The sequence below is a fragment of the Protopterus annectens genome, chromosome 5.part0 (assembly GCF_019279795.1).
Source record: "Protopterus annectens isolate FY-2018-M chromosome 5.part0, PAN1.0, whole genome shotgun sequence".
Taxonomy (NCBI): Eukaryota; Metazoa; Chordata; order Ceratodontiformes; family Protopteridae; genus Protopterus; species Protopterus annectens.
The window spans coordinates 165,556,826-165,573,816 of NC_056735.1; the positions used below are offsets into that span (position 1 = coordinate 165,556,826).

Here is a 16,991-nt window from a genome sequence, read left to right on the forward strand (position 1 = left end):
CTAAACAAAACATGCTACCTTACTGCTACAAAAAAAATGCTATAGCATTTCTAAATTCTCACCTGTAGCAGAACCCCCCCCCCCATGGCATTCATGTGTATGCACAGCTACAGGAATTAAGTTTTTGTTAGTAGCATCTTACGCATGCTCTTGTGATCTCATTTTATCTGGTTTTTAGTCTGACCGATGTATCGTTTTTCCTGCTCACAATCAGATCTTATACCACATACTGCCACAGTTGCTTGGCAAATTAAAGATTCCCAATATTCCCCAGTTCTCAAGATTTTTTCGTTTTACTTGCATCTTTTGTCATCTCAGTTGTAAATTATAAATCATACATCTAAAACACACCCACTAGTAATTGTAGGTTTCTAGGAGGGAACAGTTTATACAACAGTAATTCCCCAAAATTTAATGGCTTTAAAAGAAGTTCATAGGATGTTACTAGGCTAACGACAAACCATTTGGGTCCTGTATATTATGGAAGTGTATATTGGAGTGGGGAGCATGTTAGCAGGGAGATAACCAAGGATTTGTGGGGGCGAAGTGTTAGTTATTTGTGCTTCCAAAAAGTTGCACAAGTAACACAAAATAATCTTGTTTTTTGTCTAGCTTAACTTGACGGTCAGCTACATCATAGAACCACCTCATCTCTTTTAAGAACAGTATTTATATATATATATGGGTCTACTTTAGAATACCGCCACGCCACTTCGCCGACACAAACCACCAACACCAGATAACCGACAACACACAAAACCGACAACGCAAAACACCGAACACCATTACACCGACACACTAAACGTAAACAACACATTACACTACATCGCATAGCCACTAGCCCTAACCCAAACCCTAACCCTAAGGTCCGCCACTATCGCACACTCACCTACTACCCTAACTCACTTAACCCACTACACTAAACTCCGTCACGATCACAGAACCCTACCTCCCTACCTCCGACACTACCACACACTCACCTATCCCACACCCTAACCCAAAATCCCACAACAACGCACACTTACCAATCCTAACTCCGTCACAATCGCACACTTACCGAGACGCGCTCACACGTTACCCTAGTCGCTGTATCCGCGATTGTCACATCACCTTTCCGGTAAACTTACCAGTCGGTCATTTCGTCTCCCTCTTCCGCGTGTCGGTCAACTCGGTTTCGGCACATCACCTTGTCGGTAAACTTACCTGTCGGCCATTTCGTCTCCCTCTTCCGTGTGTCGGTCAACTGCGTTTTCGGTAATTTAAAGTAGACCCATATATATATATATATATATATATATATATATATATATATATATATATATTAGTATAATATACTACTCTTTTGCCTTGACAATCACTGAAGTGCCTAGATTAACAGCATTGGTTGCTACTGTTGTCTTGTATGAGTCTCCAACACATGGCCTAAGATGCAGAAAGAGAGATTTTGGTATCTCGAGGTCTTATAATGCGATATAAAGGTACTGACTGCCCTGAGAACATTACAATCTTCCCTCAACTCTCTGGCCTGTACAGTACAGCCAAAACCTAATGTTTAGTTACAGGGACAGTTCACCCCCCCCCCCACACCATACATACACTAACAAATGTACTTTGACTTGTGTACCGTTGCACTGTTTGCTGCAGCTGAATCTGAACCGCTTGTCACTCCAATCATTCTTTTGGAAGATACAGGAACAACACTCACCGCCTTCCATGAAAGTGTATTCTTTCATTTCCTTGAAAGTCTCCTATCCAGCTATTTTTATTTCTATTCTTACTGTAAAACTGAGTCTGTTCCATGGATTTTACCATTTCCATTATTTTAATATAATTACTTGTGGTTTATACTTACACTTTTAGTTGTAGTATGTATACCTCTGTCTCAACCTGAAATTGGTCAATTGAGATCAGTGCCTTACTAGGTCAACAAAGGTAAAACAAAAATAAAATAAAATAAATAGATAAGTACATACATTTATTTTTATTTATTTGACATTTGTTGACCAGGTTAGTCTGACTGGCAGCAGCCCCTTTTCAGCGGGGGCTCCAAAAAGTATAAGTAACAAAAGTAATCACATGACAGAGTTATAACTAAAATTGCAATAAATACTACATGTATGAGATGTATGTTGTTAAATGGTCATTAAGTTGAAAACATACTACAGTACAAAGTTTCATACAATAGTAAGCAGAATGCCGAAAATATAGCTAAGTTTGCAAAACAGAAAGTAACAAATATATAAACAGGAGATAAGCCCAGGGCAAGAGCCAATTTCCAGGACTATAGCTGTGGAAGCTGTAGGAACTGCTGAATATTACTAGCCTATATTGGAAGCAGCGGCAGAGAGGCGGGAGAAAAGGTTGCTGCAATAGTATTATAAGCGGGGAGGTGGATTAAGGTGGGTACATATATACAGAACCACCGCTATTCTTTTACCCGTCTTCTCCATGCCCTTTTTTGCCCTGCTGCATTACTCTACTCTTCTGGTCCAGAAGTGCTTTTCTTCTCCGTGCAATATAGTTGCACAACTACTGTAAAGACCTCCTGCTGAGAGATCTTCACTTCCTGCCATACAATCTGCTGATCTATGATCTATCTCCAGCCAGACTGAAACTTCTAACTTCCTAAACAAGCTAGTTTATCATCACATAAACCGTGCACTTTTGGATACACCACCATATACTTGTTCTTGCCTGTCAAGAGAGTTCTGCCTCTGACTTAACTGTGGTATAATCTCTTACAGGGACTGTGAAGCCAGTAATTGGGTACCTGAATGATGACAGCCACTGCAACAGGTATTCTCATCAGTGCATTACTTTACAGTGGTGTTCTTGTGATGACTTCAGTAAAAAAAAAAAAAAACAGCATACTAAGATCCAATCACCAGCACAAAACACAAAGAAAATGAAAATACCTACATGCACATTCATGGGGGCACAATATGCAAATAAACCAGTAAAAGGCAAAACACTCAAACACTAGATATGCAAGTAGAATTACATATGGAGGAACAGAAAGGACCAACACCTCAGGTGTTAAGATCACATGGCACACAAAATCTTCACAGGCTGCCAAATCCTACCCATACCTCCCACAATGCATCACTATAGAAGAACACTCCAGGTTTGACTAAACAAAAAACACTGAGGTGCTGAGGGCAGAACATTTCCTGTAGCTACAGTTCTCACATTTCCAGCATTACAACGAAGTACCATAATTCTACTGTACCTGACTTCGTGCAGCTCCAGCAGCAGGAACAGACAGGGCACACTACCTAGCTCAGTCTTCCTACATGGCAGTGCAATACGAACATTAACTTAATAACCATGGCTCCAAACAGAGATCTAGATTTACAGGCCACCTCCATACTGTATTGTTTTGCAAAGATATTATTGGATTTCCAAGCAGCAGTTATGCAGAGGTCATACAAGATATTATGGATGAAGGCTGTGGATGCAAACATAGCTTAGGTACAATGTTTGTGGCCTTGCAATGTTTAGTCATACATAACCGAAAAGACAGTGCAATCGCAAGCACACTGCTTAATAACCAAGTTGATTACTTTTCTTAGGGGCTCTGTCCTAACTGCAGAGCACCCACATTGCCTATGTACATCCATGCAGTGAAGAACATGCTCCATTTTATTACAGCACTTTGAAAAGAAATCTAGCAGAACAACTGATTGGTTTACATTAATTTCTGCAGCATTCAAAGATGAAGGAGAGAGAGTAGTACATACTGAATGTCTCTCTTTATGAGAAACCAAGTAAAGTGGGGTCACGGATAAGGACTGCAAACCACAACTGCACCTGGACAATGTATAGATTACTAAAAGCAATATCTTTCAAGATAAAAAAAAAAAAAATAAAATAAAATAAAATAAAATATACACCACAGAAACCAGGAGTTCAAAAGTGGGAAATAAAACTTCTCCAGTAGTATGTAAAGTCTCCCAAGAGCGAACTGGCTCCCTAACCAAAAACCAAAGAAGGAAGGGATGAAGTAGAAACACTCTACAAACTTTAAGGGTTGAGGAGTATGTGAAGTGTTAACCAGTACAGCAATTACACAATTTAAGAAGATGGGATGGAAGATTAACCAACACCAGCGATGTCAGGCTTGCAAGATTCTACCTCCATTCAGCGATCCCTTGGAGACAGAACAATGAATAAGGGGCAGACATGGACTTTGCCAAGGACTTTTAGACTATCCCTATGTTGGGAAAATTGGCAAACTCCTCCAACTCAATATTAAACCACAAACAGTCCGTGGGATATGTAACTGGCTACTGACAGAGCCTATACTGTTAAAGTCATGGATGTTCTAGCTCAACACTAAAGCATCACTAGCGATGTTCCACATGGCACCATGTTGTGCCACCTTCTCTGGCAAGAAAGTTGATATGAATAGACTGGGTTTGCTTATGGCTGCAAACTGGGGGCAGTTATCAAATCAAATGCTGATACTCAAATTCTCCATCACTGGCTTGACTAAGCAAATGCTCAATGTGCTTAGTGTATTAATCACGGGTTAATCCACAATACAAAGAAATGTAACATACTGAGGCTAGATTTGCTAAGGGAAGTTATCTCTTACCATATAGATAACCTGCCACTTTAAAAGTTACACACCAAGGACTTCGGCAGATGTGCTGATAACAGGCTCTCCTTTGACCACTGTGCCTCTGTATGGATTAGAAATCCTTCTAACTTGTGTAACTTCTTCTTCGTGGTATTGCCTCATGGTCAAAGACGTTCAAGATCCAGACTATTACTCCCATCATTGATCCGGTGCATGACCAGACTACTGTTCCTCTTGAGCAGTGCATTATGAGAATCGCGAGTCATGTTTAGTAGACCAGAAAACGTCTGCATGCCAAGTGATCCTAACACCTGTGGCATCAGGCCCTGATCTTATTCCCCACTTAAAACTACACAAGTTCCTCGCTTTCCTGTAGTGTGCATGTTAACTGACAGGAAAAATGGCAATGCCAGCAAGCAGTTCTCTCATCTGTGAACAGCTGCTACCTCTATGGACAGTCTATGGATTGGTGACTGAATTCAGTGAACAGTGGAGCATTCCTGAATAATGGAAGGGATCATAAAACGATTTTTTACTGAACAATAAAATTATTATTTAAATACACTTTATATAGAATAGATTGAGATTAGAACTTTCTGTATCCCTTTACCTCTTAGTTAACACCGTTTTCTTGCTGACTTTATATTCTTTACATGGCAATACACAGTCTAATGCTTGCATTCTGTATTGTTTTGCTTAATTTATTCATTGTTATATTACACACACATCTATATTTATTACTTTTGTGGAGGTCTTCCTCTCTTGGACTACACTGAAAGTGGTTCACAATCATGCTGGACAAACTTACAAAAATCAAACAGGAAAAAAAAAACACACACACACACAACATGCATACATGTATACCATAAATGATACTGATACTGATTTATATATTATGAAAAATAAAGAAATGTCTAACGTCGTTTTGTTTTTGACCTAAACAAAGTACCACCAAATGTTATGGTAAATTCTACCAATGAATGAAAACAAGTACATGGGGGCGAGGGCTGTCTTAGTCTTTCTCTGGCAACTGGACAAGGCCTACTAGGCATATCATATCATGGCATTGCAGAAGTGGACAATAAGGGGACTTACTTAATTTGCAGTTTGGTGATAAGAATGTAAACAAATGTACATTGCCTAATGACAGACAACTGGAAGCATCACTATCTTCATTTAAATCTGGGTTTTGCACAGATACTAATACCCTGAGTTCTGCAAGGATTTTAACACTCCTGCCAGAGGCACACACAGACACTCACCAATAAAGTCACACCCAACTGTGGAATAAAAAAATTACTATAATCCAATATGAAATTTTCAACAAACTGCAATTCACCAAATCTTGAAATATGTTCACAGCCATAACTCCTTCAGCAGTGCATTACCAGCCCACAGACTTGGAGGTCGATAGTAACCAAGAAATGTCACGCATACCTTGTTTCATTGCATAGTCAATGAATGACACAAAAACTTAAATCTGAAAATATATGCCCATTCATGCATAATTAAAAAGGTTAACCAAAACTAAGTACTGTAACTGGACTGGTACAATAAAAACATATTATGGATACCCTTACCTGACATAGGGAAATTGTAGTTATGCTAACCTTATTTACAGGTCACCTACAGCCCCTCCAAGACATCTTAATCATTTGCACAACTGTAAGCTAAGTGGCCAAAATCCACACATGACACTATAGTTCTATCCAATTTGCTTAAAATAAAGGTCATAATGGGGGCTGCTGCAAGAGAAAATCATTCCTCAGAGACAAGGTACAACCCAAAAAGGATTATAAAATTAGTGGAGCTGCAGGCAACACAGCCCCCCTGCCTATGAACTTTGAAGACTTTATTTTCTCTTCACGAAATAATGTTTTTTTTAACTTTGACTTGACTCCCATTTCAATCAAATAAGCTTTTTCATTCAGAAAAGCAACTGACCCCAGTGTACTCACCCACCTGTCGTCCAGCCATACAAAAGTGAGCAGTACACACAAGCTCCCTTGTGAGCTGCACCTGACTCACATCAGCATTACAATAGCTTGACATTTTGTATCACACGCTTCCTACACCAACACACAAAACACATTTAGGATCCCGAATGTGTTACACCAACACACAAAACACATTTAGGATCCCGAATGTGGCTCACACGTGCGCCAAACCGTCTTTTGAAAAGCCCATGTTTACAAATCATTTTAAATCCTACTGAGTGTCCATTCTTAACATTTTTAAATCCTGCTACAGAAGCTGAACCATGCTCACCTGCAGTATGAACAGCAGAAGCATTTAAACACTTTAAGGTCATTCCCACGGAGTGCAAGCTCTCACAAAGTGCACAAAAATGTTATCAAGGTGAATATGAACAAAGTAGTAGAGCTTTACTGTCTGCCTCTAGACTTGCTACATACAGCATGCCGCTGGTAAGAAATTTAAATGCTTTCAACTTTGTGAAAAACAAAAAGTTCATAAACTGAACACAGCCATGAAAGCCTTACTGTGCAGAACCACTTCTCTTGAAAAAAAATCAGAACGTGTGTAGCCTATAGAAGGGTAATAACAGTAAAATAAGCATCAATGCCTGTCAGCTCCGTGTGCCCAACACTCACACCTTACCTACAGAAGTGTTTCTGCTCTGTAGCTTTCTTGTTAGCTATGGGCTCACAAATTTAACTGGCACCTATCCCCATCCAGGCAACATTGCCTTGTGTCATTTTACCCCAATAGGACAGGAGAACATTTCAAGTGTGATTCTAACCAGTCTGTACTAATTAGTGCTTACTGAGGATGTTCATTTCATTTGCTTTACTTGTATTCTCATTCTGGAAAAGGGGACTCCTGGAGAAATAAACCAGAGATCCCAAGGCGATTGGTATTCTGGACAGTACTTAAGGAGTAAAACACAATGAATTAAACTTAACTGCTTCAAACATTTTACTACAACTATGGGGCAAATTACTTCAAATATAACAAGCACTTTTCAAATTTTTACACTAGTAGACAGCGAAGGCAAGATAAGTTTTAACTGGAGATTTAAAAATGTCTTCCTTCCCTCCCCCATTCCACTGGATAAAATATGCCTACCTTACCAAAAAAATATATCCATATGTTAAAACACACCAATGGATGCAGGGTCACTGGCAGAAAAAGTCCAAATACACAGAAAACGTCCAAGATGTAAAATCATACGACACAGCTTCACTTCCACACAGTGAAACACGACACAGCTTCACTTCCACACAGTGAAACACGACAAGGACAAGGAATACGAACCAATTCTCATTTATTGAATAAACTGTGTGGAAGTGAGCTATGATTTATTTATTTGGACTGTTCTGTGTATTTGACTTTTTTGTTGCCAGTGATGACCAATCCCATGGTGTGTTTTGTCATAATTATTTATTTTGCAGGGTCTGAGCTCCATTGGCTTGGTGCGTTGGTCTATTTGGTTTACATTTATATCCATATGTTACACAACATGCTCCAGAAAAAGCTAATCAATGATGGATCACAACCTTAACACCAGCACTATTAGCATTACAGCAGCATTGTGAAACTCCATATACATTCAGGTTATGCGAGGAGCGCATGACACAGAATGAGAACTTAAGAGCTTCATTTGTAAAGTAAAAAAAATACACAGAAACAGCTGCAATTTGCTTTGTAAAGCTACTTCTAAACCAAGAACTTGATAAAGAAAATTAATTACAAATCTTTCTCTACCTCACATCATAACTTGAAATTGTTTTTTTTTTGCTTTAACAAAAATATTACGCATTTTTAACGAAAAGGTCAAACAAATAAGAAAGAAGCATCAGCTCCATCATAAAAGCTTATTTCACACAACGCAGGCTCTTGCCTTTAGACAGCCATATAAAACTGCATAACTAATTCTCCATATGAAAACTGGTACAAGCATTTCAGCATGGCATAGCACAATTGTGCATTTTCATTTTAAAATCAGCCCTCTAAATTTGCCTTCATCATCCAAATTCTTCCATTTATTAACAGCACAGCTTATAAAAGGCCCTAGTTTTCTAAAGATGCAGATGCCCTACTGGAATCACGCTTTGTGGGTCACACAAGAAGATGTACTTTGTAGTGAATTTCTGCTCAGGTCCATGAAAGGTTAATCAGCATGATGGATGGAAACCCAAATTAAATACGCCCCATTATATTTAGCACTGGTATGTACTACCAAAATGAGACCACTTTAATAGCCGTACCAAAAGTACAATGGATTTCTTACATTACTAGAATCTTCACTGTATAGCGTGAACACGCAATAGATTTCTCTGCAAAGTTACCCTGCTATGCCTTGGTTCATCTCTGCTCACCAATCCCGATCACACCAGAACTGCAAAAGTATTATTATTCATCCTGGGCTTGCATAAAGGAAGACAGAAAATATGGTATCTGTTTCAAGATCACAGCCTTACACTACACATTTGAGTTGGCAAGACTGGACAAACTGAAATCAGCAAACGAATTAAAATAAAAATAAGAATGAATTTTATAACTGCAGCAATCCGCTACAGTGGTAGGGTTTAATGCCACTTGGGTATTCTCCTTAATTTTATTTATTTATTTCCAGTTTGATCTGTAGTGAGAGTAGGGAACAGGTGGAGGAGACCCTGGAGAGATGGAGATATGTTCTAGAGAGAAGAGGAATGAAGGTCAGCAGGACTAAGGCAGAATAAATGTGTGTGAATGAGAGGGAGGATAGAGGAATGGTGAGGATGCAAGGAGTAGAGGTGGCGAAGGTGGATGAGTTTACATACTTGGGATCAATAGTTCAGAGTAATGGTGAGTGTGGAAGAGAGGTGAAGAAGAGAGGACAGGCAGGATGGAGTGGGTAAGTGGGTCAGGAGTGATTTGGGATAGACGAGTACCAGTAAGAGTGAAAGGGAAGGTCTACCAAGAGGGTAAGACCAGCTATGTTATATGGTTTGGAGACAGGAGACAGTGGCATTGACAAAAAGGCAGGAGTTAGAGCTGGATGTGGCAGAGTTAAAGATGTTAAGATTTGCACTGGGTGTGACAAGGGTGGACAGGATTAGGAATAAGTATATTAGAGGGTCAGCCCAGGTTGGAAGGTTTGGAGACAAAGCCAGAGAGGCTTTGGACATGTGCTGAGGAGGGATGCTGAGTATATTGGGAAAAAGATACTAAGAATGGAGGTGCCAGGTAAGAGGAAAAGAGGAAGGCCCAAGATAAGGTTTATGGATGTGGTTGGTGTGACAGAGCAATATGCAGAGGACAGGAAGAAATGGAAAGAGATGATCCACTGTGGTGACCCCTAACAGGAACAGCCGAAATAAGATGATGATGACTTCCAGTTTGATGACCGAGGATCTCCACTGGGCTCAGAGAGCCCATTTTCAGTGGAGGCCCAGGGAGAAAAGCTCCATGTTACAAAGTTTAGATACAGATGCAACATAGAAAAGAAGAACAATTTACAATTATGTTTCATGCTGGAGTGCAGGTGTAATTTCTTAGGTACATTACCTTTAGCTGCATGCACAATATTATCAATGAACAATTTGCTCTCGGCTTGGCTTGGGAGTGCCTTCTGTGCGGAGTCTGCATGTCCTCCCCGCGGTTGGGTAACGTTTGAAAGACATGCGTACGTAAATGGGTGTGCCTTCGTTGAAGGTTGGGCATCAAGCTGGCAACTCGGCATTTCGTAAAAAAAAAATTTACTGCCAATCATTAGCGGACCGGAGTTCCGCTGTGGCGACCCCTTACCAGGAAAAAGCCGAAAGACAGACAAACAACAACATATGTGTGGTAGCCTATAGATCATAGCTAGAGAGGCTAGTAATCACAGCTGGGAAGGGGTTTAGAGGTGGAGAGAGAATTATAGGACTAGGTGGAGAGAATGCAGTTGCATTTTCTGTTAGAGTAAAGATAGGAATGTAACTGAGATTTAAGTTTTCAAAGTTTACACAGGTCCTTCGAGAAGAAGGAAGTGAATTCCATTTTTTTTGCTAAGGAAAAGGACAGCAGGACTTGACGAACGGGGCGACTGGGTTTTCGGACACAAATTAGGTTTTAGTCAGTAGATCTGAGAGTTCTCTGAGGGGTGTAGGGGAGAAGGATGTTGCATAGAGCAAGGCACTTAGAGGGTTGAAATATTAGTTTGTGGGCTGTGGTAATCTGAAGAGAACCATAATGTGTAGTATCTGAAAGCAAATCAATTACTAGAAAATAAACTTTTAGTTGGGAGGGTGGCCTAATGGTTAAGGTGTTTGCCTTACAAACACAGGGTGCAGGGTTCTCACAAGGGATAATTGTCTAGGCTTAAAATGGCTTGCAAGGGCAGTTAGTCTAGTACTAATCTAAGAACCTAAGGATACTTACCTGTTTTGAAGAAAAAAGTATAAAACGCTTATTATACTTGGATACACACATGCCATATGCAAGGAAACTAATTCTTCATCCCCAACATGTCACAGAATCCAAAACATCCCATTGAAATGAGGCCTAAAGGCAAAAAACTGCCAATAAAGAACCAAACAAACAGCAAAGAATGTGCACTTGGATATTAAAGACGTTTTAATTGTAGAATTACTTTAATTCAACTATATAAAATTTGTAGAATACTCTGTTGCTAAAATAACGCAGTTACAGCAAAAGACATTATAGCTTACAATAACATATATGAAATATTGCTTAATATCTACTTTTTTCAATAAAAAAATTACTGTGTCCAACACATTAATTCAAACATTTCAGTAGCCGGATATTTCCCATTGAGCTGAATGCATAAATATGTCACACAGAATACACAATAAGCAGAACACTGAACAAAAAGTCATAAATCCACAAGTATATACACAAGTAAAATGTGCAAACCAGACAAGTACCAACAAATAAAAGTCAGACAACAATAATTGCGACATTTCTACCACATGCTTTAAACATGTTTTCTGCTGAGCTATTTTACTTGAAATGACTTTTTCTGAAATGTTTAACTGGTATCATGTAATCATTATTTCATTCCAGCCCATAAAAAAGTTATCAGAAGTTAAGACATTAAATATCATTAAAGCAATACGATAAAAAAAAAAAATGGAAAAATAATACTCTTTTTGCCATACCCTACCTTTTCCATTTTGCCATGCAGTGTACCAGGACAGACTCAGGAAACAGGTGATCAATAGCAAAGCTGTGGCCACAGTTCCATTACGGAGCCTCATCTCATTGCAACATCACAGAAAGGCAGGATAATCCCAGTACCAGTGTGGTTTCCCAAAATCTCAAACAAAATCCCCTTCTCATAGCATCTTCTGTGCTGCCAACTGCAACAGAGAAAAAAAAAACAGAGACAGAGCTCAGCTCATTCTGTACTGCCCAATAAATGATCCCATACCCGATCCAGCTTCCAATTCTGAGACATGAAAAGCACCAGAAGATCTCTGTTCACTGCTTATGCTTTAGTTACCAGCTGCATCCAGGGATTCCTTCATATCACTAAGGTGCATCAGCAAATGCAACTCAGTTAAATACATGCTTGTGCTGACACCTGTTGGACTGTCAGGAGCATACAGCTAAACTGCCCTAGATATCCATGTTGTCCCTGAACGATTTCAAAAGTAACCTACATCAGCCCTTCCTATCACATCCCTGGACCTGCTACAATGACAGTTCCAAACGGCCCTGCAACAGTGTATTCTCATGCAAAGCTGGTGCACACTCACAGTACATGCAGTTGGTCTCCCAACATTTACTTTACAAACAGAATTGTGCTCACCGTTTTCATAAGGTTTACTAGTCTGAACACTGAGATTTAGCATCAGAAAGGAGCTGCTTTGACCCTGCTCCTTGCGCTCTCCTGTGCCATTATGGCCAGGATAGCGATAAACCTGCGTGATTCAAATCCAACTGTCAGATGTTAATACATCAGGCAGGTGACATGGTCCAGATACCGGACCACAGGCATCTCACCACAGCCCAGTAATGTCAAACCAGCTAGGATCCCCAGTAAGCGGTGTAACAAGCTCCCCGCCCACAACAGGTACAAATGCGGTCCTTACATGTCACCCTGCTCCTCTGCACACGATCCGGCCAGCTTCACACACACCCGGGCATCACAGCCGCAAAGGCTCGGCGGTGAAAATAAAACCAACAGCCGAGTCCAACAATGGAAGTGAAGCGGCACTCCATCACGAAACGTTAAAACGGAACTCCTAACCCCAACACATTGCCAAGGACCCGCCCCCAACCTCGCGTGCCATTAGGTTTGCCAGCTAGGGAATCTAACCACTCAGAGCACGCAGACGTTTTAACACTCTTCTCTAATTGGGTTACAATCTGCCAATCACGGCTTCAGCTGTCTTAACTGCTGTTGTGCAAGTACAAAGGTTTGGTAATACACAGTTTAATGTTAAATGCTGGCTGGAAATTGCGTTGAACATTTTTTGTGTCTGACTGTAGTTTTAGAGTGGCCCTTGCATTTTGGGTGTGAATGCACTGGTCATTAAATGTGCGCTAGCACTGCAGCTATGGACGTAAGTTACTGTTTCTCAGCGCTTCACCTTCGTGTGGTAATCAGAGGTGCAGGAAGATGGGGGGGGGGGGGGGGTACTAGAGGTGCATGTAGTGACCTGAAAAAAATGCATTTTTTACTTTTTCTTCTAGTATTAACTGTGGTAAAAGATATATGATATGTGTTTAATAGCTGCATATAATGGCAACTGTAGTTTCATAAAGAATAATTCCACGAACATTTCATATTAAAATATAAATGAAGCTACTGTATTTCATCATCACATTCCAAATGTGAAGGGGACATGTTTTTTTCGCCTGAATGCATAGCCTTTGAGTGTACCATTCACAAAGACTGCCTGTGTGCTAAAAGCTGAATGAGTAAATGCAAGGATGACAGGAGTCTTAATAGGCAATGTTAAACTCTGGCTTCTGTGTGGTATTTGGGCATTCCAAAGATTTAGATAGGGGTGAACTGCAATAGCAGGCGGCAGCAGGGGGGCACCCTCTAGCAGGGGTGCTTAGCCTTTTGCCTAGGGCACCAATCGACCTAATGCCACTCCTGATGTAATTGCTATATGGCATGGACTCTATGGTTTCATTCTGTTTCGTGCCATAGTCCAGATAGCCCAGTATGCATTTTATATTGTGAAAGTGGATACAGTGAAGAGAGGCTGCCATTTCCAAATTTAAAATACAAAGTATTCAGTGAACTGTCAACACTATAGTCAGAAATTGACTAAAACCAGTCCATGCTTCAACTTCCTCTGCTATGTCCTAGCACGTTGGAGACAAGAAATGTTGGTCTCTGAGGTTAATTAAAAGAAAACACACACATACTCACAGTCACAGATTTTGCTCCTTAAATCTGCATTATGAGTTTTCAGCCCAACTTGTACTTCAACTGTAGAAAATAATACTGAAATAAAATACAAATTTGCATGTAAACATTCTGGGTTGTAGAAAAGCACAGCAGGTACATCTGTCCCAACCTTCCCCAGGCAGGGGTGTGTGTGTGTGTGTGTGTGTGTGTGTGTGTGTGTGTGTGTGTGTGTGTGTGTGTGTGTGTGTGTGTGTGTGTGTGCGTGTGTGTGTGCGTGCATGTGCGTGTACGTGTACGTGTGAGCTACTTGTACTTGGGGAAGGGACTTGAAGCACTGGGTGGGTTTACAGACAGGGTGCTGGAGGACTTGGCCTGGACACTCAGCTGAGGACCTAACCCTACAACTGTACCAGTGGGGAGTGTTACTGGGGGATCTGGAGGGTGACAGATATAGAGACGTCCATACCTGGGCTGAGTGTGTTCCCTATGTGCTCTTAAGGGAAATTGTACTTGGTGCAGAGAGGTCTGCATCTGGAAGTACTGAGTATCCATTTCTATTCCAAGTGCAATTAAGGCAAACATTTTTAATGGCAGCAATAGTTTCCTCAGGGACAGGCACAGCATTTCTGTTAAGCAGGGGCACTTTCCCTGCCTATTCTTGCAACACCAACAAAAAATGGCTCATCTTTGTCTAGTAAGGGGACCCCAACAGCTCCAGAGGACATTGCTAATCCCCAGTCCTTAGTGGCTGCATTTACCATGCCAGAGGGATCCAGGGAAAAAGAAGAGCGGCCTGAGGAACTAGCTTGGCCACAGCAGAGTCTCTCACCTGTGTCTCAGGCACATTACTAGCCTGCAGTTGTGATAAAGGCTGCTTAGTTACCTTTTTAACACCATTACTGAATTATCACTTAAGATACAGGCAAACATACATTTATATAAAAGAAAACAAACCATGTGAGAAACTTCTACTAGCTAAGACTTATGATCCTTGAGAAATAAGAAAATATTTATTGACAGTTACCCATATAAACGTTTTGTTGACTAAGCAGCACAACAACTTCAAAATATTGTTTCTGTGTGATCAAAACCACTACACCTCCCATGCTCTGGTATATTATAATAATTTGAAGTAGCTGCTTCATAATAAAAAAGAGCTGGTATCCTGATAGGATGAATTTGCACAAAAATCCATTTGTTGAGTAATATTTGCTGAATTTTACATTGCCAAAAAAGGAATATTGCAATAAAATGAATAATTAACATTTCCCTGAATAGCTGTGAAGGTTATATGTTAGAATGATGAAAGTTATCTGTGAACATGTAATTTTTCAGAGGAGTTAAACCGCTACTGATTTTGCAGCACAGTTACAACAAAATTGCATGCAGAGAGATAACCTTCATCACTCCAACACGTAACATTCACAGCATACCTCTCAACTCTCCATGCTTTCACAAAATGTGCAGACTTTTGCCTCATATTTTTGGTCTTTTCCTCATAAAATGTGGGTTTTTCTGGCATTGAAGTTACTAAATAAAGACATGCATTTGACCTGAAGATTTCATGTCCTTTATAAAATACATGCTAACACAAATCCTGTTATTCTACCAACTTTCTAAGCTTATAAGAGCAATATTTAAAATATGTCCTTTTTGGTCCTTTGTCCCCTCATTACTTTAGGATTTGTCCAGATTTCCTCTGGTAAGAGGTTGAGAGGTATACTTCTGAAACATGCTTTAAAAGTTAAAAGTTAAAAAATTATGTTCTATGGAGCAACCTCCCTTGTGTAGGAGTCTGAACACTCTCTATGTACCTCTCAAGCTCTTAGTGTGAGAAATCTGGAAAAAACCTAAAATAATGGGGGGACAAAGGCCTAAAAATAGGGATAGATTTTAAATATTATTTTTATAAACTTAGAAAGCTGATAGATTAATAGAATTTCTGTTAGTATGCAGTTCCTGAAAGATATTAAGTCTGAAACTCAAATGTATGTCATTATTTAGTGACTTCAATCCATAGTGATTTGCCAGCAAACCACAAATTTTATGAGGAACAGACCAAAAATATGAGGCAAAAATCTGGACATTTTGTGAAAATAGGTACAGTTGAGAGGTATGACTCCCTCTACACAATCATACTTGAACACACACACATACACATACACATACATACATATGTGTTTACGCACACTCACATACACGCAATCATGTACACTCGCATACGTGTACTCATGAATACTCGTGTGCACACACTTGTGTTTACCCATATACTCATGCACACACATATACATACTCACTCATGCACGCTCACATACAAGCACTTGGCAGCTCTCACAGACAACCAGACACACACACACACACACACACACACACACACACACACACACACACACACACAAACACACACTTTCTCTTTCTTAGAGGAAAAATAGTGTGATGTCCTTCTACACACTCATGCATGCACACACATAGTCACATACACATGTACTTACACACACACACACACACACAACCTCGCACGTACCTATACAATCACTCACAAACACTTGCACACATGCTGTTGCCAACACTTGCAGACAATTGGACACACACACAGGAGTTCTGTGGGGGCACAGTTCCTAAGTTTATTTAAAGTGGGCGGGGTGCTCGCCACCCCTCACACTATGGTTCCAGCACCCTTGGGGGCTGCCCCAAAAGTAGGAGCATCCCCAAGTAAATACATTTTTTTTGCAAAGCTTTCAATACTAAATTACATGAAAGAGTGCTGTAGGAAATTACTGTAATCAGTATGATCACTGACAACTTAAGTTTTGTGCTAGGAGAACCAAACTCTTGTTATAAGATTCACTGTCAGAAATTGGCCAGTCTCTGTAATCTTCTAAAGATGTAAATCTTCATTTGGACTACTTTAACTAAGCACTTCTAACATGAAACTCTTTTTCCTTATTACTGAGGCTTTGTGGGAGACATTAGGCTTGCCAGTGCAGTTTGTAATCTAGCACCCAACCTCCACTACCCTGCCTCTCTCTTTTCGCAGTTACATTAAATCATAACACTACCTCTCTTCTGGGTGCAAGTCCATAACCTCTCCTT

At 40.1% G+C, this 16,991-nt stretch overlaps 1 protein-coding gene across 1 annotated transcript in view; it reads right to left on the reverse strand.

Moving 5' to 3' along the window:
• The window catches only part of MGAT4A (alpha-1,3-mannosyl-glycoprotein 4-beta-N-acetylglucosaminyltransferase A), a 2,332,896-nt gene extending 2,320,095 nt beyond the window's left edge, over positions 1-12,801 (reverse strand). The window contains exons 1-2 of the mRNA XM_044072194.1: positions 12,625-12,801; positions 11,694-11,889 (exon numbers count right to left, since the gene is read on the reverse strand). Coding sequence (XP_043928129.1) covers positions 11,694-11,787 — 94 coding nt within the window. The 5' untranslated portion in view covers positions 11,788-11,889; positions 12,625-12,801. The remainder of the gene's footprint in view (positions 1-11,693; positions 11,890-12,624) is intronic.
• Between the last annotated feature and the right edge of the window lie 4,190 nt (positions 12,802-16,991).